Source organism: Ochotona curzoniae, unplaced genomic scaffold (genome assembly GCF_017591425.1).
Source record: "Ochotona curzoniae isolate NIBS_2020 unplaced genomic scaffold, NIBS_Ocur_1.0 contig_4877, whole genome shotgun sequence".
NCBI classification, from domain to species: Eukaryota; Metazoa; Chordata; class Mammalia; order Lagomorpha; family Ochotonidae; genus Ochotona; species Ochotona curzoniae.
Window position 1 is genome coordinate 611,217 of NW_024466409.1, and position 26,336 is coordinate 637,552.

A 26,336-nucleotide genomic window follows, 5' to 3' on the forward strand; every position below is an offset into this window, starting at 1 on the left:
TACTTTTTATGGCAGTCCCAGCTGAGGAATACACCCCCACATGGAGGCTGCCGCAGCTACAACACACACCGTCAGGCCTTCATGCACAGCAGTTTGGCGAGTTCTGCAAAATTTCCGTCGCAGCACAAAAGGCATATCTGAAAGACTTTTTCTCCCGCATGTGTCACCTCTACACACCAACCATTCAATCCCTACGCCCCCCCACAGCTCAAGCGCCACCTCCATGTCGCTCAGATGGCTACACTGCTGCGGCCGCATGTGCTCTCCCTTCTGCCAAACTGTTGCCTCGCACTCAACAGGTGCCACCTTGGACTGACAGCTACTTCTGAAAACCTGGACAACAAAGACTGATTGCAACAGCAATCTAAGTGTCCCTCCCCTTGACTTGGAAACTAATATCTGTTACTCTTGGCATTTCCCAAACACGAGACCACGGGCCGGGTACAAAGGTACTCATTCATTCATTCATTCACTCATTTGTCAACAAATGCTTCCTGAAGACAAATGAGCCTGCCAGGCCCCACGCAAGATCTTCTGAATCAGAGACAGGAGCCCCCTTGCGATGCAGACATCCCAGTCAAGGGGTTGGCACAGCTGGCATGCGACCTATGAAGAGCCACAAGACGTCGCCAGTTCAGGAACACAAAGCCTCCACTCCGCCCCCACGGAAAGACGACCCTTGCCTCTCCCATCGCGTCCGCCAGACCAGCGCCATTCGGACTCCCACGCCCCAGCACAGGCATGCTCCGGGGGTCACAGCAGGGCATCGGCCAATGCGCGGGGTCTCTGCAGGTCTCACACCCAGAGGATGCTCTGTCAGGCTGCGGTGGGCTGCGGAAGGGCCTCAGTCCTCCAGGCCACCGGAGGGTGGGGGCACCGACGGAGGGGGGAGCTCCTCTCTCTCCTTGGAGCTCTGCACGCGATCTCCCCAGGCGCTCCTCCGTGAAGCAGCTTCTCTCGCGCCAGCCTCAGCCCCTCCATGCTCACCCCCACCAACCTGCAGGCTCCCAAGTCGCTCGCCACTCGTGGACCCTTTCCCAACCCTCCCTCGCCTCAGCTCCAGCCCAGAGCCGGACTCGGACTCGTGCCGCCCACGCCGGCGGCTTCCCGATCCCGGGGCCCTTCAGCCCCTGCCCCTGCCCGGGGGAGGAGTCACGTACCCAGGCGAAGAGCGCGGCCGCGGCGGGGGCGGCCTCCGAGGCGCGCGACTCGCGCTCCATGCGGGGAAGCTCCGCCGGCGTTTCCGGGAGCGCCGGCGCGGGGGCGGGGCCTCCGGGGCGGGGCCTGCGCCGCCCGGGCCTCGGCGTTCGAGGGAGCGGGCGACGACCCCGGGAGGCGGAGGGAAGGGAAGGGTGTTCCGTGGGCAGGCCCCGGCTGCAGGAGAGGGATGCGAGCAGCCGCGCCCTCGGACAGCCGCAAGCGCTCGCGGGCAGAGCCGGCCTAAAGCTCCGCAGTCTGCGCCCCGGCCTTTCTCCCTAGCCCTCGCCCTCCTCGGTGTTAGATGTCCGGCGCTTGGTAGCTAACATAGGTCCTTCACGCAGTCGCACTGCATCCCAAAAGGTCAGGCAGGAATGGTGTCACCAGGTGAACCGGGAGGGAATTGAGGCCGTGGGACGGGGCTTTGCAGAGTCCTGCCGAGGGAGACGAGGCGGGGAGCCGACTCGAGGGTGCTTTGCAAAACCTTAGAAGCCTTTAGGAATGAGTCGGTACCCTCGCGTCGCTGTCGTCGCCCTCCACACCGGGCTGGGAGCCAGAGCTTGCGCCCACCAACTCTGGGCTGAGACGGCCACTTGGCGCGCTTACCTCCAGCAGTGCCTCACCCTCCATGCCCAGTCCTGCCCGGCCCTGAGCCGAGTGACGATCCAAGCGGCATCATTTGCACCCGACTTAGATTTTGCTGAAGAAATGGCGCTTACCAGACACCGCCTTGCTCGTGGGTGTTAGGCAGGCCCGGCACACTTGCTGAAGAACAGCGTGACTATGCGTTTGGGGAACGTGGAGCTGGGGTTTGGAACAGATGGGGTTGCAGTAGATCCTCGTCCGCACCGGCCCTGCACTGACCCAGACCATCACCTTAGGTACCTGAGAGTCCCCGGAAAGGGTCTTAGATGGGCCCTTACAGAGTTCTTTCCCGTTCCTTCCTTCCACTGTTCTCTGTGTTTCTGCCGTTAATGACTGTCCCCTGGAAACCCTGACACCTTTGAAACATACGTGAGAGCCTGCGCATGGCTCAACTAGCTGATCCTCTGCCTGAGCCAGCATCCCATGTAGGTGCCAGTTCATGGCCTGGCTGCTCCACTTTCCATCCAACTCCCTGCCTGTGGCCTGGGAAAGCAGTCAAGGGCGCTCCAAAGCCTTGGGACCCTGTACCAGGAAGAGATTTCTGACTCCTGGCTTCGAATCAGCTCTCCTTTGTCCGATTTGGAGAGTGAACCAATGGATAAAAGACCTTTCTCTGTTTCTCCTTCTCTCTTTAAATGTACCTTTCAAATAAAAACAAATCTTAAAAAAAAAAAAAAGGTAGAACCTCCATGACCTTGCTAGGAACGAAGCATCTCTACGTTCTCCAGAGTCCTGAAGTGAGCAGGACTGCTGTTTGTGAGTGGGCTTTTTATTCCTTTCTTCTTTTTTTTCTTTCTTTTTTTTAAAAAATATATTTTTTTATTGAAAGGCAGATTTTACAGAGAGGAGACAGAAAGATTTTCCATGCGCTGGTTCGCTCCCGAAGTGGCCACAGCGGCCAGAGCTAAGCCAATCTGAAGCCAGGAGCCTGGAGCTCCTTCCAGATCTCCCACACAGGTACAGGGTACCAAGGCTTAGGGCTGTCTTTCACTGCTTTCCCAGGCCCCAGGATCGAAAGTGGAACAGACTGAGCGTGAACCGACATCCATATGGGATCCCAGTGTATGCAAGGTGAGGGTTTAGCCATTGAGCCATTATGCCAGACCCCTTTCTGTTTTTCAAATTTATTTTTTTAAATGATTTATTTTTTTTATTGGAAAGACAGATATACAGAGAAGAGGAGAGACAGAGAGGAAGATCTTCCATCCGATGATTTACTCCCCAAGTGAGCGCAACGGCCAATGCTATGCCGATCCAAAGCCAGGAACCTCTTCCAGGTCACCCACACGGGTGCAGGATCCCAAAGCTTTGGGCCGTCCTCGACTGCTTTCCCGGGCCACAGGCAGGGAGCTATAAGGGAAGCGGGGCTGCTGGGATTAGAACCGGCGCCCATGTGGGATCCTGGGCGTGCAAGGCGAGGACCTTAATCACTGCGCCATCATGCCGGGCCCTCAAATTTATTTTTAATTAATGAAAGCATTGCATGTGTTTGCATTGTATAAGGTGATGTGATTACTCCTTTTAAGCATGTGAAATAGCATGTAAAAATCGGACCCTTGCCATCTCTTTTGGCTGAGTTCCCAAGGCAATGAAATGCCAATGAGCAATGATTTCTGTATTATAAAGTGAGGTGCAAGACCACCATGGCAGAACTCGCAAAGCAGTTGTCTAGAAACCAGCTTCCATTCTACAAAACAAGTCAGAGATGCTGAGAGAATTCTAACAGGCTGTGTGACCACAGTTGTCCATGTTGTGTTAGTACTACTTGTTCATGTGTAAGGAAAGGCACTGCCTGGGGCCCTGAAGGAGCTTGGTGTGTTTCCATCCAGACTGGGGCCTGAGTGGGCTGCTGTTCAGTTCGTTTCTTTCTGAGAAGTCCAGTGATCTGTGGCAGCTTGGGTACTCTGATAGTTGAGAAAAGAGAAATGCTTTGGGAAAGTTTTAAACACACAGAATTTTCCAAGACAAAGAATGTCTGAATATCTGAAGTAAATTGGCCGAGAATAGTCTTGGGTCCCTATCCAAGGGAATCTGGGTGGGGAAGAAGTGAATGATGCCCATGGAAAAGTTAGCAACTGTATTCTCAGAGACTGAGCGTAGTGAATTCAAAGAGGCAGTTATCCACATCAAGAGACCCTGATGGCAGGGAAAGTCTTGCAAAATATGCACAGGAGAATGCATCCACGTGAAACACAGAAACCACTAATGGCAAATCTTTGCAGCATTAGACTGGAAAGATTTTTCTACACCTTACCTCTCTTCCGCACTGCTACTCCCCAGTTGAAAAGGATCGAAGGCATCCCAGGGAGTAGGGAAGAAGTAAGGAAAGAAGCCAAGAAATGAAAGAAGTATACTTACCTCCTTTTTCATTTCTGCAAGAAGACAAGAACTTTAACCTTAAGAACTTTAATTTTTACACAGGGCTGGACTTTTTAATGTTGAGGAGAAATTGTGTGCATGAGGTGAGACTTTAGAAAATAAGAACTTTCCTATTTGTGAGTAAAAAGAGTGAAGGCAGTATGCTGAGTTTTTTTCCAAAGGCACTGGCAAGAACTACCATACAGAGCCAGCTATTATACATTCCAAAATAGTTCAATTTAACTCCTTGAATGTACATCAGTACTTTAAACTACTCTTGTATTGTTAAGTTATATTCCTTAATACAAGATCCTGGAAGTGTTGAAATAATGCAACCATTTCAACAATGTACATGCTACTGACTTATCCTTCCAGGAACTTTCTGATTGTGTCTTGAAGGGGACAGGATTGAAACTATTTGATGATATCACATTCAGGTATGTTGTCTTCCCAAAAAAATGGAAGCATAAAGTATTAGGACAATACAGATTATACTTACATTTATCTTCCCATGCAGGATACAATTGTTTCATTTATTATGTTGTTTGATCCTTCAAGTACTACTAGCATAAATGTTATTAGAGTCATTATTTTCTAGATGAGGAAACTGAGGCACAAGGTAGTGCAATGATTTACTCCAAGGTCAGATTTATGCTTTTGATAAAAATTAACTGGCTGCTAACCAACTCACCAGAAAGTTGACAGAAAATACATTTTAAATCTTACTAGAGAACAATGAAAGTCATTAGAACTGAGGGATAGTTTTAGCAATCTTGGAGAGCTTGGTGGGGGTGGGTGGGAAGAAGAGTGAAGAGTGAAGAAAAGGACAGAAATAGGAGTCCAAGGCCCCCAAAGAAGTAATCCCATCACACACACATAGCTTCCAGCTTGGGTTCCTAAAGAGCCACAGCTTAGGCATAGAGGATCAGTTGAAAATAGACCAGCCACCCTAATGACTTAAATTCATCTTCTCATTGGTTCAATTCCTAGAGTTTCCATGTATTAAGTTTATACTGTCTGCTTGAAGCAAAAGCTAATCCATCTAGAAGATAATAACATCAAGAAGCTGGGAGGAGTGGCCAGAGGTGGGAGGGCGTGGTGTAGGGAATGTGATGATCTAGTGGCTAAATCCTCGCCTTGCATGCCCAGGAGCCCATACAGATGCCAGTTTGTGTCCTGGCTGTTACACTTGCCATCCAGCTCCTTGCTTGTGGACTGGGAAGATAGTAGAGAATGGCCCAAAGCCTTGGGACCCTGCACCCATGTGGGAGACCTGGAAGAAGTTCCTGACTCCTGGCTTCAGATCAACTCAACTCCAGTCATTACAGCAAAATGGAGAGTGAATCAGCAGATGGAAGATATTTCTGTCTGTTTTTCCTTCTCTCTATAAATCAGTCTTTCAATGTAAAAAAAAAAATCTAAAAACAATTTTCAAGAAAGAAAAAGTAATGGGGGAATCTCTGATTAGATTTGTGATTATATTAATGATTTGTTACATGCAGAGGTTTCTCTTTACAGACTCTTCCCACAGTATTGCTTATCCAAGAACCCAGAGTAAAATAGACTTATTTTACTTTAACAGATGAGAGACGTGAGATTGGGACTTGGCAAGGAACTCCACAGAATGGTGAGTAGTTCTGGGTGTGTTGGGTTTCTATTAAAGTCTCATAACCATGGGCTTTTTAAGAAGTTAGAGATATGATGGAGTTCTTAATATAGTAGAACTGATAGTACACAAAAATATAAATCCACATTGACATGTTTGACAGTGATAAATACTCATTGATAACATGAATTGTATGATCATTTAGTACACCATTCTTGCAATTCATAAATGTGTATTACATAGAAAATTAGCTAAAATAGACCACATTGTCTTTACATTAGGAAAATGAAGCATGGGTTCTATTATACAGAAAATTCTCAGTAGTTTTTTTCCCCTCTTCAATTTTGAATGCAACTTAAAAAATAACAAAAATTCTCTGTATGTTGGTGTGTCATTAATAAATTATGCATGTATAAAATAAGTGAAATATGTAATAAAGAAATGTGGGCAAGTGGAAGGCCAGACTTCACTAGAACCTTGTCTAAAACCCAATGGCATGTATGAGAACTGGGCCTGAAGGTGGATTAAGTGGAGAAACTTGGGACACTCCCCTGGTGAGTCATAGCTCCTGCTGGTGAACATGTGGTCCAGACCTGGGGGTCGGACAAGCTGGGCATAGTAGCTCCAACAGCTGGCTAATGTGTCAATTGGTAATGGAACAGGGTGGACCAGGCAGGACTGAGCAAACCTTAGCCCACAAGCGAAACTAGAGACCAGAACAGAGCAAAGGTCATGAGAGCTAGGCTCTTGCACCTACTGGTCTGCATGAGCCAGGAACACTAAGCCACAGTGTCTAAGGGAGAGGTTGGGACAGGTGAGGGGCTGAGCCAAGCTGAATCAGAGCAACTGCTGGCATGCGTGTGATCTATAGCTGGGAACAGGCCCGGTTGGAGAACTAAGGGTAAAACCCTACCTGGGTTGAGGTTCCACCAACAGGCACGTAGGCTGGAATGGGGGCTGCATTCTGATCTGGAAACAGTGGTAGTCTCCCTTGGCACAAGTGTGGACTGGGGGATTGGATGCACCGAGCCGGGCCAGACTCCAACACCCTCTGGTGTTCTGGAGGATCAGGGCAGATGTGCGATGGACTAGGCAAGGTCTCAAACCCCTACTGAGCCATGTGTGAGCCATATGTGAGTATGGACAAGCCATGGCTGGGCTGAAACATCCAACAGCAAGGACCAGTTTGGGTTGAAGGCCAGTCAGGAAAAGCCATTGTTCCTGCTAGGACAGGAGGTGAACTGAGTAGGGCTGGCTCATGCAACCCCTGGTATGCGCAAAAACTGACATTGGGAGAGGTTCTGATGGAGTAGCCTGGGCAACTCCTCTGATAGGACACAGTTCCAGCAGGAACATGATAGGAAACAGCCCAAAATAAGCCATGGAAAGTTACCCACTGGCATACATTTGGCATGGGTCGGGAGCAGACCAGGCTGAATCAGTTCACGTCATCCACTGGCAAATCTAAGTACCAGAACAGTGTGGGGTCGAGTCAGGTTTGGTAGCAACAAAAAACAGTGCACAATGTGGAATGCCAAGGTGAGGTTGCCTGTACCAGATGTGACCGCAGCACCCATCCAGCACACGTGAGAACCAGGAAGGGAGGGGGCAGAGCTGGCAGGGGGAATAAGAAGGGGTTCCTTTGCTGGATAGCTACTCCCACTGGAGAACATGAGCTGGAATGGGGGCAGATCAGACTAAGCAGGGCTACAACACCTGTGTACATCATGTGACCTAGATCAGGGAAAAGCCAGGCTGGACTGATTATTCCTACTGGTGCAAACAAAATTAGAGTGGGTGAGGGTTGTTTGGGTTTAGCCACATTATCAGCTGGTAGAAGCTGGCACTGGGGCTGATTCTGTCAAGTCAAGCCACAGAATTACCTGGAGAGTGCATAATCTGGGAGTAGGAGACCTGGGAGGGAAATAGTGGGCTCCTCCCTCTTGGGTTACCACTCCCACAGGAGGGCACAAAAAACTAGGATAGGGGCTGGGGTGGCTAGACAGACACCCAACAGCATCTGTGTGGGCTGCATAGTGGAGCTGGTTAGATGGGACTAAGCTTTAATATCCATTGACATGTACGAAAGCCGAATGGGGTGTGAGACAGACTGGACTACTGCTACACATGCTGGCAAACCAGGGTAGGGGGCAGCTTTGGTGGGGGTTATTGCGGGTCACTCCAACTAGGCTGCAGCTCCCACTGGTTTATGTGAGGGACGAGTATGTGCTAGGCAGAACCAGGCTGGACTGCAACACCCATTGGTTCCAGTGGAAGTTGGGGCTGAAAACAGAACCAACCCAGCAATTGCAACCACCAGCTGATCAGGGCAATGGACTGTGCCAGGCCCTGTACTTGCTAGTACATACAAGAATCTGGTCTGAGAACACCTCAGACAAAGTTTTTTTGGGGATCTCCCCAGTCGAAATGCTGGACTCAACCCTAACCAAGAGAAGAGAGAAGACAGAACAGGTCAATCAACCATCTCAGCTATATGTTGGCAGCGAAATACGAGGCAAACAGAGACTCTTTGATGGACTATGTCAATCAGTGGATTCTTCAAAGACCTCATAGTGCTTGGAGTGGCAAGATTGGCAGCGATTCAGTAATTAGTGAACTATCAAAACCACTTGAGCAAAAACTTTGGAGCATACCCTACATCCGGGACCTGGGGAGGGTGGAAAATTGAGTGGGCCTTTTCCCTTAATACCCACCCTTTAAACATGAAGCAAACAATATGGAAATAATAGTCTTACCCACTTTCCTACAGCCCTTGAACCTTTTTACCCTAATTAACTATGTAAAGATTGTCAAAAATATAATAAAAAAGAAAAAAAAAGGAATGTGGGCATTCTGACAGTTTTTGTAATTTATTTAACATTAGAATGTTTGTGAGTAGTGATATACTGATAAAGAATTTTGAACCACATTATAATTCAATTTTCTCATGTTTGAAGAAATGTTAATAAACTCCTAGAATCTTTGAAGACACACACAAAAAAAGAACCACGAAAATTATGAGACTCTTAGAACTTTTGATTTACCAAATATCACAAATATAGAGATTAGAAAAAATACCACAGTTCTTCATTAAATATCTTTATTATGACATTGTGGACTACAGGGTTGTATCCCTAACATTTATTCTGGTGTACTTTAGTCACAGAGTGATTTTCAATGCAGTATTTTAAAAACTGGTCAGTATGATTCTTCACCATGATCAAAGTTATATGAAAATAAACAAGTATAATAGGCCTTATCTATGTATTCTGATTTGTTTATGAAATATTTCCTTACTAGCACAGACTAATTATAAACTAGTTTACCAATATGTCAAGTGATTACAGATCAACATATCCATTTACTACCAATTGTATACTTAATAGATAATTAGCTGTTAAAATTTATAAGAATATCATGACTTATACTTCCAAATACTATTGTCTTATAACATAAAATGAAATACATTTTTAAGTTTATTATAATTTCTTTTGAGATCTGAACAAGTTTGAAAACAAAACATGTTAAATTATATGCAATTTGACTATTGATGTGGGGAAAAAGAAGAGCACATTTTAAAGTAGCTGATTAACTAGAGAAAACTGAAACATGACCCTTGTCATTACCATTAACAGGAAGAAGCTGACAGTGTGTAATGTTTAGGTGCTGAGAAGAAGCCCCTATGCTGCTAAATCTATATTGTGAAATCTACTCATTTTGTATAAATAAAAAAATACTCAGGTTTTCCTAAGTTCTTTTCAGACCTGGTAAATTTGAGATAGTTGACAGATCTGTTATGTTACACAATCTTACTTCATTCTGTGAGTGGTGTCATATAAAGTTACACAACATTGATCTAATTTATTGGAACTCAAGATGAATATATGCAGCAGGCAGTAGGAATAAAGAAGCAAAAGTTCTTGAAAGATACCAAGGTGAGAAGTAGAAATACAGGAACAATCCAAAATAAGAACTGAAGTCATGAATGTGGATAACATTTCCCATGAACAGATGGCTGCTCTAGGGGCTTAAAAATGGAAATGTGAGAAATGTCTTCCTTTAGTGGAAGGGTCAGAGAGTGGAAGAGAGCAAATTAAAAAGACACACGCACGTATTAGAGAGTTCTGTTTCAGTCATTTAGAATTATGATATAGGGTCACCTGCAGCACCAGCATTCTATAGGGTGCTGGTTCATGTCCTGACTGCTCCACTTCAAACCCAGCTCCCTTTTAAAGGCCTGATATATAGCAGAAAATGACCCAACTGTTTGCATCCCTGCCACCCCCATGGGAGACCCAGATGAAGCTCCTGGCTCCTGGTTTTGGTGTAGTCCAATACTGACCATTGCAATCACTGAGAGATAAACCAGCAGATGGGGGGGGGAAACTCCCACTGTTACTCCATCCCTCTCTCCCTCTCTCTAACTTTGAATTTCAAAGATAATCATTTTTTAAAAAAATTCTGCGCCCTCAACTGAACTTGAACTTTGGTCATGCAACAAGGTGGAGGAATCCACCAAGGGGGGGTGCGGTTATGGGAGGGGTGGTGGGAATCCCAGTACCTATAAAACTGTGTCACATAATACAATGTTATTAAAAAAAAAATTCTGCTCCCATCTCAATAAAAAAAATTACATTGCTTATTCCCTATGCTTCTGCTAATAACTACACAAAAAACATCCTTACAACTTCTTGTGTTATGTAGTCTCCATCCTAAACTGCTTTTCTTTACTTTCTTGATTCCTTCCCTTTCCCTCTTCTGCCTGCCCTCACTACTTTCCTTGCCTTCTGAACTAAAGCATTTATCATTGCTTTTCCAACCTTAATTTTGTGTTTCTCTTATCTCAGTTTGAGCCCTCTGTTTGACATCACCCCCTGCTAGCCTGAAGATAATCCCATCACACTAACTGAGAATGCTTCTGTGTACAGAGCTTTGCAGGTGGCACCCACACTGATTTCCCTTTGGACTCTTGAGGAGGACAAATAATCTAGAACAAAACTAGCATCATGCAGAGTCAGGGAAAGGAAAACAAGTTTTAAGGAGGACAGTGTTGTGGCAAGAAATCTCCTTGCTTTCAAAATAGTCCCAAATTATTAGTCTGAAGAATTATGCCTCAATCAACCTTTCCAGACTTAGCTACTCCTATATTTCCCGGAAAGATACTGCACTAGAAACCAGACTACCAATTCTTTACTAGTTATGCCCCACAAACAGAAACCTCTATAAGTTGGCTCGTGTTTGCTGGGCTGATAACTGACCTATTACATTTCTGTGTGTGAATGTGACTGAGCTTGGCATAAATTCAGCAGTAAGTAACAGATACTTTATAACTAAGGTAACAATATAGGCCAGAGCTCTGTTACACTCATGAAAGTATTCTAAATAATCATAAAAGTTATCTTAGTCAAGAAGAATTGGAAAAAATGACTGAGATGAGTTCTATACATTGGGTCAAACAATTTTTTCTATGAAAAGTAAGTGGTCAGTAATTGTACAGTGTATAAATCATATTTCACTAAATCATTACTTAAAACGAAGACAAAAATAATTAGCAGATAAAGAATTCAGATAATGATTAGCAAATTTATACCCTAGTGATTCGTTAAGGAATGGAATTATGAATATATCACTTAGCCAGAAGCTGTTATCCTTCCACGGTTAGATCTTCAAAAACTGCAAAAGTTGGCCATTGCTGGCCTCTGACTTGATGCTCAGATGGTGTTCTGAGGACTGGAGACTGTCAGATACTCAGCTGCCTGCTGACCTTAGAAAGGGCATCACTGACAACATCGAGATCATGCCGCAGCTCGTTCATGGCACTAGTTATGCTTTTGGTGTCTTTCAGGATCTGAATGCTCCGTGTGTAGGGATTATATTTCACTCCAAATGGACGCTTCATTGTTTTGGTAAATTCCCTATTTAAGAAAACAAATAAGAGATCATAAATTCCTAGGGGGAAAATCATGGAAACTAAGCAAACAACATATTATACATCTCACACCCTAGGCAAAAGACAAATCACATTTGGTTACACATACAAACAACCAATTTGACCTGCTCTCCCCTGGAATCCCGCAGAGCTGGAAAACCTAAAATAATCATGGATCCATTCACCAAAGTATTATTAGAGAAATCCTGGAAATGACTTTTGTTATTTATGGCTCATTACCATAATTATTTGCTTCATGTTTTTGGCTATAGTAAGAAGACCAACCTCAGCAGCTTTACCAACAGACAATAGCAATGTGACCCCAAAAGTAACAGCCCCCTCAGTTATATCACTAAATCTACATACATGTATGTATAAATTATCATGTATGCAAGCACACACATGTGCATCCTCAACAAGCTAGGAACAGTCCTACCTCCTACATGTACATGTACATCCCTTTTGCTTAGAATGTTTTTCTTCAGCCTGCCCACAAATGACCTTAATTCTTCCTTTGCTACAAGCATTATGGTTCTATCACCTTTATCAAGCTAGTATTTGAACCTTGCATCTGATACCCCTAAGAAAGAAGTCACATTCCGGATGATTGCACATGATGAGTAGGAGCTAAAATCCAGATTGATTGCAGTCCACTTGGCCTACCCAGAGAGAACTATTTCTAATTTACACAAAGGTACCTTACATGATAGAGAAGACTCTACTAGTATTGTTACTTAGTTCTGTGCCTGGTCTAATTCCCCCACAAGAGTTAAATCTTTGGAAAATAAGGAACACATCCTCAACTTCAATCTGTCCTCATTCTTGAATGTGACCTTGTGGTCCCTTCCAGTAAATGTTTTGTTATTCTGGTTCTTTCTTTCCTTTTCTAATACCTCTGTCTTTATTCAGACTTTAATTTTCATCTAAAGTTTGCAGAATTTCCTAAAAAAGTTTCTCTGCCTCTAATTTCCTCCAGTTAAAATATAGCTGTGTCTCATTATATATCTATCTTGTATTTTTTTCAATCTGCTTACCTTTTTTGTGTAGTCTTTCAGTCTATAATTTGACATATCTAATTATTATATATCCTTTCTCAAATAACATTAAACTTTACCTGTTCCACCAACTGGAATTCATTGCTCTTGAATTTAGGCTGTCATCCCTTACAACATTGTTACAAGAAAACTTCCTACTGTTTATTTTTCCTGTTAGACCATAAATTTTCTGCTGTGAAGAAACAGGAAGAAACTAACTTCCTAGCATATCAGATTCATATATGCAGCTACCTAACATCATTAGATACAAAACACTCTAAATATTTATTATTAAATATATGTTGGCATTAATCACCCAGTGGGCACTTAATTATCTAGATTCTTCTATGACATTGCCATCATTGGACTCATCTCTTGCAGAAGAAAATGAAAACACTGGAAATAAATACTTAACCTCATCTTCTCCTTTGCATCTTCAAAGCTTTCAGACACAAAGTAGACATCCTGAAAAGTTGTGATGAGACATTCTTGTTTGCAGGTAGTCTTGGGATCAAAAGGCTTTACTTTGGCATGTCCAGAAAGCACATGCTAGAGAACAGAGTCAGTGGATTAAATAATATCTATTTTCATAACTCACACAGCTTCCAGAGTTGGCACACCTTTGAATGACTTATGTAATGATCCTAACCTACAACTCCACATTTAATTCCTTTTGCTCTATTTAACCCTTTTGCTCCATTTTCTGGTTTCCAGAAAAACAAATACATTGCTGTTTCCCACAAGTACCCCTCAAAATAATTTCCATAGCTGTATTATGTCTCTTCTCCATTCAAAAGGGTTTCAAGCATCTGTATTTATTCCTGAGTTGTACTGCCACCAAGTAGCAGGATTCTTGAAAGCGAGACAGTACCTTGGACAGTGTATTTCCACACAATCATCTTTAAATGGTTAAGTTTGTTCATTCACTGGATAAATAATAAATCTCAAGTAATTCCCCAGAAATTTAAAAAGTTGCTGCTAGCATATCAGAAATGGTAAACAAACAGCAAGACTTTGTATGTGAGCAAAAGCTTATTAAAACACTTTTTCTTTACAAGGAATTACATGTCTGTCACTATATACACATTAAACTAGGGTCTTCAAAAAATTCTTGGAAGATGCATATTATGAAAAAAAACTCTACCAAGGATTTAATTTTTGCATCAAAGTAAATATTGTTTAATTCCCCCTGTTCACATGGTAATAAAACTTAAAAATTAGGAAGGAAAGGAAAATGCCTTCAAGTAATGTTAAGTGCTCTCCCCAAGTATTTCCATGGTAAGCTCTTGTTCAAATACAAAGATCATTTCAGGTTGCATCAGTTATTTCAAGGTGAATACAATTCTGTGCAAAGATTTTAACTCTTACTTTGAGTTCACTGACAGAAGAAAGTAAGCCAGCGCCAAAGACTCTTAACTGTCCATCTTGTTTGCACAGCCCAAATTCCACAGTGAAAAAGTAGCACTGCAAAAGGACATCAGTATTACTTTCACGTGCTGAATCACTCCATTTAAAATGCATTTCAACTGTTAGTCACTGACCCAAAGCACAGCATAAAGCTCAGGATTATAGCCTGGTTCACAAATCTCATTCTAAACCAACACTGGCCAACCTTTTTGTTCTAATGATTCCTATAGACAATAAAAAAATCACTGAGGACTCTGAAGTTCTTTGATCGTAAGTTTTAGCAACCTGCATTGGCCAGGTTGAGAAGTAAAGGGGAGAAGAACTTTAAATGGTTATTAACTGGTTTTAAATATAGCAGACTCATTTTATAGTAACACAAATACTATTTTGGTATATTTTTGGTAAAAAAAAAATATTTCACACAACAAAAAGAAAATCAGTATTATGAGAAGCACTTAAAGTTTTATAAATTATAGTCAGATTCTAATTATGCATTACTGATGTCAGAACAGTATCTGGAATGATTGCCTCAAGCCAAGTTATGGTATTATTACAAATCTTTTTAATGTCTCCCTAGAGTTCAGCCAATATCTGGCTAGAACACATTTGGTCTGTTATATCTGCTTCTTTATTTAACCTGCTACATCTTGCTGTTTTGCTTCAAAGATTAAAATTCAACTTCACAATTATTAGTTGAAAAGAGGCTGAGTACTTTATAGCCTTTACAGATAATTGTAGATACTCTTTTTTTATATATGTACTCTTTTTGACACTACATCAAAATTCAACATGTAGCTTCTTCTAGTTCAGCTGCAGTATGGATTCTGACTTGTTTGCTATGTTAGAATCCACTTCACACTTCTAATGGATCCTTTACCTTTCAAGGATCCTGTGAAAGTATCTCAGGGACCCCCAGGTCACTGAACCACGTTATGAAAAGCACTGTTCTAATATCCAGGCTATTTTGTATCACCTTCTGTACCCTCACACCCCTGCTCTGGCTTTTTGTCATTTCCCAGTTGCATAAAAACGGCTTCTTGTTTGTCTTTCCTTATGTGCCCTAATCCCAACTTGCTCTTTCTTTCTTGACATATGAAAATAATACTCATTTTTCTCATCTGGTCTCTTTTCTACAAAAACTCCCCTCAACAGTTCTCTGCATTCCCAGGCATGCACTTCTCTATAGACTTTATCTTGCTCAAGCATAATAGTCTTCTCATGTGGCGTGCAAACTCCGTAAAGGAGGGATTAAGACTTACTCATCTTTGTATTCCCAGCACAGTGTCTGAAGAAGTATCTTAGCATCATTTTTATGGAACTTAGCATTTTGGTTGGAAAACAAAAGTTCCACAACCTGTTGATGTTATTATAATTTGTTTTCTCTACTTTAAGCTCATGTCTCCTTTTTGTAATACTTACAATTTACATCTTACATTAATTATCTAGATATTTAAATTAAATATTATGAGCAAAGGTGAAATTTCTACAATTTTGTATTTAATAACAACTTTTAAACTATATGAATACTTATGCATCCCATCTCAGCTGAGAATTACAGATCTATCCAGTTATTTCCAGATTGATACCGTTGCCAGTTTTTGAACAGCCTCCTCTGAAGCTCCAAGGGAAGCCAGGCCAATTTCTTGGGAGAATTGAGCAAAACTAGGCTCAGCCAAAAGGGGAACATGACCTAAGAGTTCATGGCAGGTATCCCTGAAACAGAAGAACAAATTTATCACATTGTGATGCTGAGCATCATGCAATCAATTCGAAACCCAATCTTGCTTTTATTTTTTTAGTTGATCAGGGATTTTAGGTAGTAGATCACAGGGTAAAAGATCACAAAGGCAAGTAATCAGATAAAGAAATAATTTGGGATTTATATATATATCCCAGATAAATTTCAAATACTCATATCTCCCAACCCTCCCCAAACCAGGGGTCGCCTTACCAGCCAGGATTTCTCTGATCACCCTTGTTATTCTACAACATCCCTCTATTCCCTCGGTTCTATTTTTTCCTTGACAATCATTATCTTTTGACATAACAAAAGATAATATGCATTTACTTCTGACATATAAGAAGATAACATGCATTTACCTATTTGGTTGTTATCTATATCCCCCAACTAGAACACAAGCTTTGTAATGACAGGAATTATCATCTTATTTTTTTCTATTATGTTCCCTTGCTTACAACAGCACCTGGTACCTTACACATTGTCAATTAATAGTAATAGTGATGGTGATGGTAATGCGTAAGGCATGCAATGGATGCTATGTGATGGGCAGTATTCCAAACACATCACACATGATACAAACCCCAAGTGATAGGTGCCATTGTTGTAATATATTTAATGAAGGGCTGCAGGAGAAACACTTACGGCTCTGGCGTATAGAAGGGATCTGAACTGTGCCTCACATATTGAGTGCAGTGAAAAACTCGAAAGGCTAAGCCTGATAAGAAATCTCTTGGCGATAGATAACCAGCCACAGGACGAATGGAAAAACCTGTGCGCTCTGCAAAGCAAAGATAAAAACACAGAAAATCTTCACCAGAACAGCTGTAGACCATTGTCAGCAACATTGTAATTCTGCTAGCAGCATCAGTTAACACCCTGAGAGGGCATACAAAACAAAATTTGTCATATGTATAGCAGGGAATCTCACACTCTCCCTTTCTCACTGATTCACCTTTCTTTTAAACACACACACACACACATATGTTTTCTTAAAAACATATATGTATGTTTTTATATATGTTTTCTATATATACCTCATATATATATTTTAAAAAATCAAAGTCTTTTTATTCTGTTTACTGTCTCCCTAAAGAATTTAGACTATCCCCTGATAGTCTTACTTTTCTTTCTACAAACTCATTGACAAAACTATTAATTTAGATGAGCACTGTTTCAACCTCTGTAAGTTTATTTTTATTCTTATTTTTATTTATATAAAATGAGTAGATACAGGTTTAGAAACATAAGGGTTCCTCCTTTCCCTTCCTCCTTCTCCCTGCCTTTCTCCCTACCTTTATTTGTCCCCCAAATTTTTACAATAGCATATTCATTTGCTTCGAAAGAACAAGTTTAACTTTCGCTATATAAAGATACTATAAAATAGTGAATGGAGGGAAAATATAAAATAATAAAATTAAATTAAAATGGAGATCCTACCATAACTCAGGTGTATAGACACAGGCTGTATACAGCAGTGTGCTAATCTCACAGAGCTCATTCTTCAATGCTCTGTGTATTAGTTGTCACAGATCAGAGAGAACATATGATATTTCTCTTAGGAGACTGGCTTATTTCATTAAGCATAATGGTGTACAGCTAGGCCCATCTTATTGCAAAAGATGATTTCATTCTTTTTATGACTGAGTAATACTCCATTGTGCATAGGTACCACATTTTCTTTATTCAGTCATCAGTTGATGGGTATCTGGGTTTGTTCCATATCTCAGCTACTGTGAATTGTGCTGCTATAAACCTAGGATCACAGGTAACATTGGATCTCATTTATTCTGAATAAATGAGATCCAGTTTTTGTGGAAACAATTTAATAATTTGGGAGTTGAACAGATATCATAGATTTCGGTAACTGTCTATGCAAAAAACATAAAAATAGTAATTTCGGACCATAATGGAAATAAGCTATTTTTAAGGCAAAAATCTAACTCATTTTCAGTAATGTTCTAATCTGCTGAGACAGAAGGGGGTATGTATTTTCCTTAATTATTGTAAACTCTGGAGATCACTGGTCATTTCACTTCCTCTGATAGCTAGGAAAAACAGAGAAAAACCGAAAGAAAAGAAGCTATGTTTACTTTTTGTTTCTGCCTCTAAGAGTGTACCTTCTTTCTTGGAAACTAATAAAATCTTATTGTGAAAAGAGGGTGCAGATGTCAGATGCTCCAGCCTTCCCCAAGAACCTTGACCCCTCACACCTGACCATCTGTTGTGCAGCTTCGGCATGAAAACCTCCCTGGGGAGGGAGATGAACCACATTCTGTTCTCAGATGGCTCATTCAACAGGGCAGGCCTTCTCCATTTTGAGTCAAAAGCTTTAGCTTCAATACAATAATACTGGAGGGTCACATTACCCAACAATCCTTTTGTCACAAAAGATGGCCTTTAAATATTTACATAAAGCTACATTGCCATTTTGTCCTGTAAGTCTCCAAGTTAAACACTTTAAGATTCCTTCAGTTTCACTTATGTGACACATTTTCAAGTCTCCTTATAATCCTGCTCACTTTCTCTTCTCTTTTTTTCAAGTAAAGAAAATTATTTGAACGTGGCGCTCGTCTTGATGTGATGCTTCAGGATAGAGTATAGGAAAATGCTGGTTTCCCTCACACATTATTCCTCTTTTAAAACTATTGTTATGGGGCCGGCATCATGGTGCAGAAGGTTATACCCACAACAGGAGATCCTACATTGGAGCACTGCTTCAAGTCCCAGCTGCACTGTTTCCTATCCAGCTCCCTGCTGCTGTGCCAGGGAAAGCAGCAGCAGATGGCCCAAGTGCTCAGACCTCTGCATCCAAATGTGCGACAAGATGAATCTTCAGCCTGGCCCAAACCTGACTGTCACAGCCATTTGGGATGTGAACCAATGGATGGAACATCTCTCTGTGTCTCTCTTTAATTCTGCCTTTGAAATCAATAAAATCTATCTTAAATACATATATTAAAATAATAATTTTTTTAAAAAAAAAACTGCCGTAATAGTAAAAGCACAGGTCCATGTTTGCCTTGGAAAAAGTTGGTTTGTTACCTTTTAAAAATTTTGAAATATCTTCCAATTGTGGGATATTGTCTTCCCGATATCCACAGTACTTGGACAGCAGAGGTAAGTTTTTGAGATACTCCCTGCAGGCATGGGTCGGATAGAGTTTATTGAGCTCCCGGAATACAGTTCCCCAGGTCTTAACCTCCTCTTCAGTGAATTCAACCTTGGGAATCGGGTCTCCACTAATGAAACAAAGGGAAAGAGTTATTTTTTAATTCATCTTCAGTAAATAGCAGCATTTATTTTGCTTGCTATTTACTTGGACAAATATGATTTACTCTATTATCTCAAAATTGCACACATTATTTCTATGATATACTTACTGTTTATAGTTCATTGCCAAGTCTGCAAAATATTTTCGTCTTTTGCGGTAGACATTGTCTTTGAAACCCTGAAGATCAAAGATGAGTTATTAAATACCCGCACTGAAGAACACTTGGAACATTTCCTCAAGCTGTTACATTAAAGGACAATATAACTGCTATTGTGAACAAGCGTTGTTGAGTCTCATGATCATTTTTATTTTGAAACCAATGTACCTCACGACCTTATACTCTAGTGGCTTCAAAGATAAGATACAATAGCTACAAAGACACTACAGAGGCAGCACAGAGAAAATGGGTTAATGAATAGGAAAGCATCGTTAAATATGCATCACTCTTTTTCAAACAAGAGGGTTTTTTTCTTAGTCATTTAACAATATCATCAGTTATATGAAGTAGTAATGAATAATAAAATAGTGCAAACACTCATCACTTGCAGAAGCAAACAATGATACTAAAAAGACAAAAGTTAATGCTAAAACTCATTCTAATGAGGGATTAGTATTGTTGCAGCTGGTTAAGCCACTTCTTACAATGCTGTCATCCCATATCAGAGTGCCAGTTCAAGTCTTGGCTGCTCCACTTCTGATCTACCTTTTGATCCAGCCTTCCCAGGATGCACAAGGCACTAGCCCCAGAGGACATTCCATATAAATGGAAAAATATAATATAGGGCCTTCAGTGACTGACTTCCTTCAAGGTTCACCCACACTATGTTGCACATACCTTTCTGTGACAAATAGTATTCTATCACATGGAATATCACATACTTTATCCATTCTGCAGTTGGACAACAGTTTCCTTTTTGAATAACATTGCTATGAACAGTTGTGTACAGATGTTTATGTGGATGTATGTTTTCAGCACTCTTAGCAATATACCTAGGAATCGCTGGTGATTTTTTAAGATAAAAGAGGGATAATGGTCATACTGAAACTTTAGCTCATTCTAATGACTGGGAAGATGGGTTTGAAGGTGTCAAGGCTGGAGACGGGGAGACAACTTAAGAAATGGTAATGGAGTGAATAAGGAACAAATCTCAGAGATATTTATGAGATGATTATCAGCAGAATTTGGTGGCAGATCAGTAAAACTGGTACTCACCTCTATGAATGTGACCCAGATTTTCTTGCTTCTGAACCATGGTTCCTATTAAAATCCTTCTTGAATTGTCCTCCCTCTCTAGCACTTGTCTGCTGAAATCTCTCAAGGCCCTTTTGGAATGCTGCCTTTCTGTTTTTAGTGTTTGTTATTTTGTGTATATTTCAAAGCAACTGGCTCTAAAAACTTAGCATACTTTTACATTTCATCTTGTATGTATTTATATGTGTGTGCTTTAGCTTTCCAACTAGACTACAAGCTCCTTTAGGGCAAGTACCACAGCTGATTACAACAGTCATTCAAGGAGGTTGTACAATAAATGAGTGCATGGGTTAGTGGCCTTCTAAAGTAGTATACAATCAGATTCACACAGCCAGATTAAAGCCCTGGTGTATGCTACTCCACAATTATATTTTCTTCTCTCTTCTCCTCTAAGGAACCTAGAGCTTTGAGAGCAAGCCAAAAGCCCTGGATTTATGAACTTTCCAGGTCATGCCTGGACACCACAGCTTTCAAAGAAATCACTTCCTATTTCAACTATCTAATAAACCAGTTATGCTGAGGATGCTTGAATTGTCTTTATCTCCCATTCCAAAAACCCATACCCATCTTAACACAAGCTCACTGCTGATACTTGTCTTCATTTCACACAACCTTTGGAATAGCTCTTTAAACTAGGAATGCCAGATACATAGCATAAATGATTTGGAGCTAATGAAGATAAATGCTTTTTAGGAAGTTAAGTAACAAGTCCACCAACAAGGAAGTCCTTCCTGAAATCCTTCCTGAAATACAGATCAAAATACGGTCCTGGGGACTGGTGCTGTGGTGCTCAAGTAATTGGGTTCTTTCCATCCCTGTGTGAGAACTGGATTATGTTTCAGCCTCCTGGCTATGGCTTTAGTCTAATCCTGGCTTTATGGATATTTGGAGAGTGAATCAGTGGGTAGGAGTGCTCTCTCTCAACTAGAAAAAAAAAAAGGCCATCGAGGGTGTGGTGTGTGTGTACTTTTAGTCTAGAAAAAACATCTTTCTCAATAAAGTTGTTCTTCCGGGCAGGGCAGGAATTTGGTGCCACAATTGAAACGTTTGGGACACTCATATCCCATGTTGGAGTTCTTGAGTTGCAGTTCAGGCACCTCTTCTGCCTCCAGCTTCCTACTAATGTGCACCCTGAAAAGCCACAGTGATGGCTCATTCATATGGAAGACCTGGATTGAGTTCCAGGCTTCTGACTTTAGCCTGGTCAGGATCCAATTGTTGGAGGCATTTAGGAAGTGAGCGAATGAATTTAAAATCTCTCTTGCTCTCACTCTCTGTCCCTGCCTTTTAATGAATGAAAAGAAGTAAGTAATTTTATTCGCTTTACATTATTTTTATGAAAATATTAACAATATTTACAGGGTGGTCCGCATCTAGCTCAGATCCGTACATCAGAACTCTGTTAGCACAATGGTCTAGGTCCGAAGCCTTCTTTGGAAACCAAGGAACACTTTCCATGCCTGAAAAATACAAAAACCAGTAAAGGTAGAAGTGGCTATTTTAAATAAGGCAATAAGCAGATGAAATTAAGAAATAAAAACGTTATATATTAATACAAAATCTAAAAAGTAAATTTTATTCAAAAATTTTAAGCTTTACATTTTTTTCAGTCTTTATCTTAAGTACTTCAGAAACACTGTATGTTAGTTATAAATCAGAAATTAAAAAGTAAACCTATAAGCCATATATTAAACTAGCCTACAAGAGCCGAACAAGGAAGTTATATAAGCATATTTACAGATAAGATGTAAATTTATTAAGAAACCTTGGATTTTTATTATCTCTGATGAAAAGGATCTTGGAAATCATGTATCTTTGTGGCTTTCCTCATTCTGTGAGCCCTCTAAAATCCACGTTTTCACAAATATCGTCCTCTACCTGCAACGCCCATCGTGCCTCCCACTCCACACCCCACCACAGCATTCTGGTTTCCTGAGGACATCCTTCTCATCACTTTCAACCTAAATATCAGGAGCTTTTCCTCATTCCAGCAAGGCTTTCTTGACTCTATAGGAAGAATCCCCAAGCTCTGACTTCCCCATACTCAGGTTTTATTAAGCTAAATTATGATACATCTGCTTGTGTGTCTGTCTCACACAAAACCCTGGAACAATTATAAGGCAGGAACTGAGTTTTTTTTTAAAGTCCCTTAGCTTAGTAGAAATCTTTGGCTCAAATTGGTGTGTACCCTAAATAGCAACAGACGCATTTAGCTGTTCAGAAAACTCCTCATTTTTTAGATAAAGTAGCCAAAATCAAGAAAGGCAATTTATCCAATATAACTAATTTTAAAACTATTTTGCTTATTTTTATTGGAAAGTCATATGTGCAGAGTGGAGAAGAGAAAGAAAGGAAGACCTTCCATCCACTGATTCACTCTCTAAGTGGCCACAACAGCCAGAGCTGAGCTGATAACTGATTTCCAATGGAAAAGAAATGAAGACAAGAATAAAATCCTTCCAGCCCTGTGCGGTAGCCTAGTAGCTAAAGTCCTCACCTGCATACACCAGGATCCCATATTGGCACTAGCTCGTGTCCCAGCAGCCCCACTTCCCATTCAGCCCCCTACTTCCCTGCTTGTAGCCTGGGAAGGTAGTTGAGGACAACTCAAGGCTTAAGGACCCTGCACCCACGTGGGAGACCTGGAGAAAGCTCCTGGCTCCTGGCTCTGCTCAGCACCAGCCATTATGACCACTTGGAGAATGAACCAGATCTTTCTCTCTGTCTGTCCTCTTCTTTGTAACTCTGCCTTTCCAATAAAAATAAATAAATATTTTAAAAAATGAAATCTTTCTTGATCCCATGCAATACACATTCTAATGTACCGAGGTAACAGTAGAGATTTAACAAATGGGACAGGGCCACCAGGCTCCTGCTCGGCTGGTGTTAGTCCTTTAGCTGCCGTTGCTGGGCGTGGCACCCTTGCAGAGCTGCCGGAGCAACGAAATGGGAGAGGAGCCTGGAAGCCATAGATGGTAAATTTCACCTCACAGTTCTAATCAGCTCAATTCTTCCTTCAGCAAATTCAAACATTCAGTTACCACCTGCTACGCCCCAGAGCATTACCAACAGCCCAAAACTGTGAATTGGAGCTTTGTGGAATCAAGAGACACTCAATGATTTGAAAATTAAGGCATAATTTAATCTATTTCTAAATATTCTAAATTCCTTCTTACACTCAAGATTTCCTTTTCACTTCTCCCACACAGGATCAAATGTTATACAGGGTTTTAGGTTTTGTTTTGTTTTGTTTTGTTTTAGTGTTTTGAGCAATTATATTTTGTGGTTTTCTGCTCTTTTTATTACTAGACTATCAGCAATTTGAACGAATTTTATTTTTACACTCATGCCTTCAAACTCAATGCAATTTGGCCATACATCAGATGCTTAATTTTCTAAGTGATACTTTCACTTTCCAAACTTACCATCTTCCTTGATAGTAAAATTATCTGGTGGAGTCACAGAGAGAACATTAGTATGAGACTTCAAAAGGTGAAAAATATCATTCAGTTGTTCCCTGTTGATATCACAGTCAACAAAAATCTCAAACTCTGAGTTTCTTCTCTTGGATTTTCGGGACTCAATATGTAACAGGCTCACATGCTTCTCCTGCAGGAAGAGGAGGGTAAAGAGCGCCTGTGACTGCCTCCACTGTTAGTCATCGGGCAGATTACGTTCATTATTGCTGAATATCAATCTCACAGGTCTTAGTGGCCAAAGCAAAGACAGGCCATGTGGAGCAACAACAAAGTATCTTCCCTCAAATATTAGATACTGTTCAAAAAAGTTTACGAAGTACATCATACTCTCCAGAAGCTAAGATAACACCCACTATAGGTTCTTCAGATTGTCAGAATTAAAGGATATTCAAATAAAAATGTCAAATCCCCTCAATGCCCATGGTCGCCCAGCTACTCAGTGACAGAAAAAGGATTTGAACGCAAGTGGCCTGCCTTTAGAGCTCACACACTATAAACCACAATGGTGTTCTGGTTTCAAAAATCTTAGTGTGAGCAAATAAATCTTTGCATCCTGGAGCTCTTAAACTAGACTAGGTCCTCCAGTTTAGTGCTGTCACTGAACCGATACTTGCCTTTTGGGCCACTTTATTCACATACAATTATTTACTTACAGTAACTATTTGCTTATGCCTCTCTTCCCCAATAGATCATACACTCTCCGAAGGAAGGTCCTGGGTCACACCTTTACATCCTTGGTGTCTAGCACAGCCCCTGGCACGTGCTAAATTCTTAATAAATATACAGGTTCTGTCTGATTCTTTATGATAGTTACAGCAATGAAATTACTGGGTCAGAAAATTTGAGCATTTAAGACCCACAGACACATATTATTAGACAATCTTATAAACACATATTATTACACAGCAATTATATAATTGTTACAGCAATTGAACCTTGCAGTAAAGGTGACTCTGTGGACTAAATGCATTGAAAGCTCTGGCAGTAGGGAAAAGTATAATTGCAGAATTTTTACTACTTTTCCATATAGAAATAATTAAATATAGTATTAATATCAAGTACCAAATATGTCATTGATGATGTGATTATATATATCATTAAATATTTAAATTTTAGGTAATTAAGATGAAATTAAAATTGAGTTCTCTGAGGATCCAGTGCAGTAGCCTAGTGGCTAAAGTCCTCACCTTGGATACTCCAGGATCCCACATGGGCACTGGTTTGTGTCCCAGCATCCCCGCTTCCCATCCAACTCCCTGCTTACGGCCTGGGAAAGCAGTTGAGGATGACCCAAACCCTTGGAACCCTGAACCTATGTGGGAGACCCACAAGGGGCGCCTGGTTCCTGGCTTTGGATTGGCTCAGTATGGCCATTGCAGCCACTTGGGGAGTAAAATAAATCTTTATAAAAAGTTTGGTCTTCTGAAATCACTGAGCAGAATCCTTTCCTGTTTTCTACCTGCCCTTCCATAAATTTTATCTCTTGTCCATTTGTTAGAATTGACCAATATTTTTGAAATTTGCATTCTTGACAGTTTTCTGTAGCCCATCTTTGAAAACCTACAGTAATCTGTGTTTTAAATGCAAACTTTAAGACTTGTTTTCAGAAGAGTTTGTGCACCAATATGCAGAGTGCTTACCTGGAAAATCTTTAGTGCTTTTACAAGCCCTCCAACCTCATTCTTTAAGGAAAAGATAAGAGTTGCTCTTCCTCTTTCGAGAGAATGGTCTTTGTTCTCTTTATTGTCTTCAATCATGATGACTTTGGAATAATTCTCTAAAACTGATGTATGAGATTATAGATGGTATGCTAAAAAACATGTACAATGCAGATAATATTTAATAATCAAGGACATGCTGATCTCTCCAAACTGCACTTTCCTGAAAGGTTAAAATTTTGATAAATGAAAATACAAAATTTGATAGATAAGCCTTGCATGACTATAATGAGACTAAATAACACATTGCCTGACTTCATGCCTAGAACAGGCAAACATGTTTACAGCTTCCTCTCCTTCTTTTTCTAACCTCTTAATAGCAGTGAATGCTCCTCACATACTTTAGTCGCATGGTAGAGTTGAGCTCAGGGTGTCTGCAATGACCAGCTCCTCTCTCGCCTTTGTTTAATCAGTAAGGAAACTGACTTAAGTTTATCTGACCCGGAAGCACAAAACGCTGTCAAGTTCAGCCTCTGAAAGCATGCTTCCTAAAGATAGAACCAAACTGCAAGAAAAACTGGTTCACAGGGACAGAATCTTCTAAAGAATCTTGATTTTTTTTTTTTTTTTTTGCATTACAGGATGGGGGATGGGGAGGGGATAAGAATAAAAATATAACTGGAGAAGAGGCCCCAGCACCATGGCCTAGCGGCTAAAGTCCTTGCCTTGAACGCACTGGGATCCCATGTGGGCACCAGT

General features: G+C 41.1%; 2 protein-coding genes across 5 annotated transcripts in view; both read right to left on the minus strand.

Annotated features, from left to right (window-relative positions):
* Positions 1-1,242, minus strand: part of SERGEF (secretion regulating guanine nucleotide exchange factor) — a 236,676-nt gene extending 235,434 nt beyond the window's left edge. For all 4 annotated transcript variants that reach the window (XM_040988461.1, XM_040988460.1, XM_040988459.1 and 1 more), the window contains exon 1: positions 1,161-1,242. In XM_040988461.1, the coding sequence (XP_040844395.1) occupies positions 1,161-1,220 (60 nt within the window). In that variant the 5' untranslated portion in view covers positions 1,221-1,242. The remainder of the gene's footprint in view (positions 1-1,160) is intronic.
* Positions 1,243-10,529: 9,287 nt separating this feature from the next.
* On the minus strand, positions 10,530-25,699 carry TPH1 (tryptophan hydroxylase 1). The gene is made up of 10 exons (XM_040988439.1): positions 25,560-25,699; positions 23,866-24,049; positions 21,800-21,900; positions 19,298-19,365; positions 18,960-19,156; positions 16,560-16,695; positions 15,763-15,889; positions 14,138-14,233; positions 13,185-13,318; positions 10,530-11,721 (listed from the first exon to the last, which is right to left on the minus strand). Exons 1-10 carry the CDS (start codon positions 25,674-25,676, stop codon positions 11,547-11,549), a joined length of 1,335 nt encoding a protein of 444 aa, XP_040844373.1. The 5' UTR covers positions 25,677-25,699; the 3' UTR covers positions 10,530-11,546.
* Positions 25,700-26,336: the final 637 nt, after the last annotated feature.

Bases quoted from the DNA above. Each gene is read 5' to 3' on its own strand.
- TPH1 (XM_040988439.1), bottom strand. From the start codon at position 25,676: ATGATTGAAGACAATAAAGAGAACAAAGACCATTCTCTCGAAAGAGGA. The intron at 19,366-21,799 runs GTAAATATTGTT...TTTGATCTTCAG, and splicing joins AGCTAGATGCGGACCACCCT to GGTTTCAAAGACAATGTCTA. The intron at 15,890-16,559 runs GTAAGTGTTTCT...CTTCTGTTTCAG, and splicing joins CCCTTCTATACGCCAGAGCC to GGATACCTGCCATGAACTCT.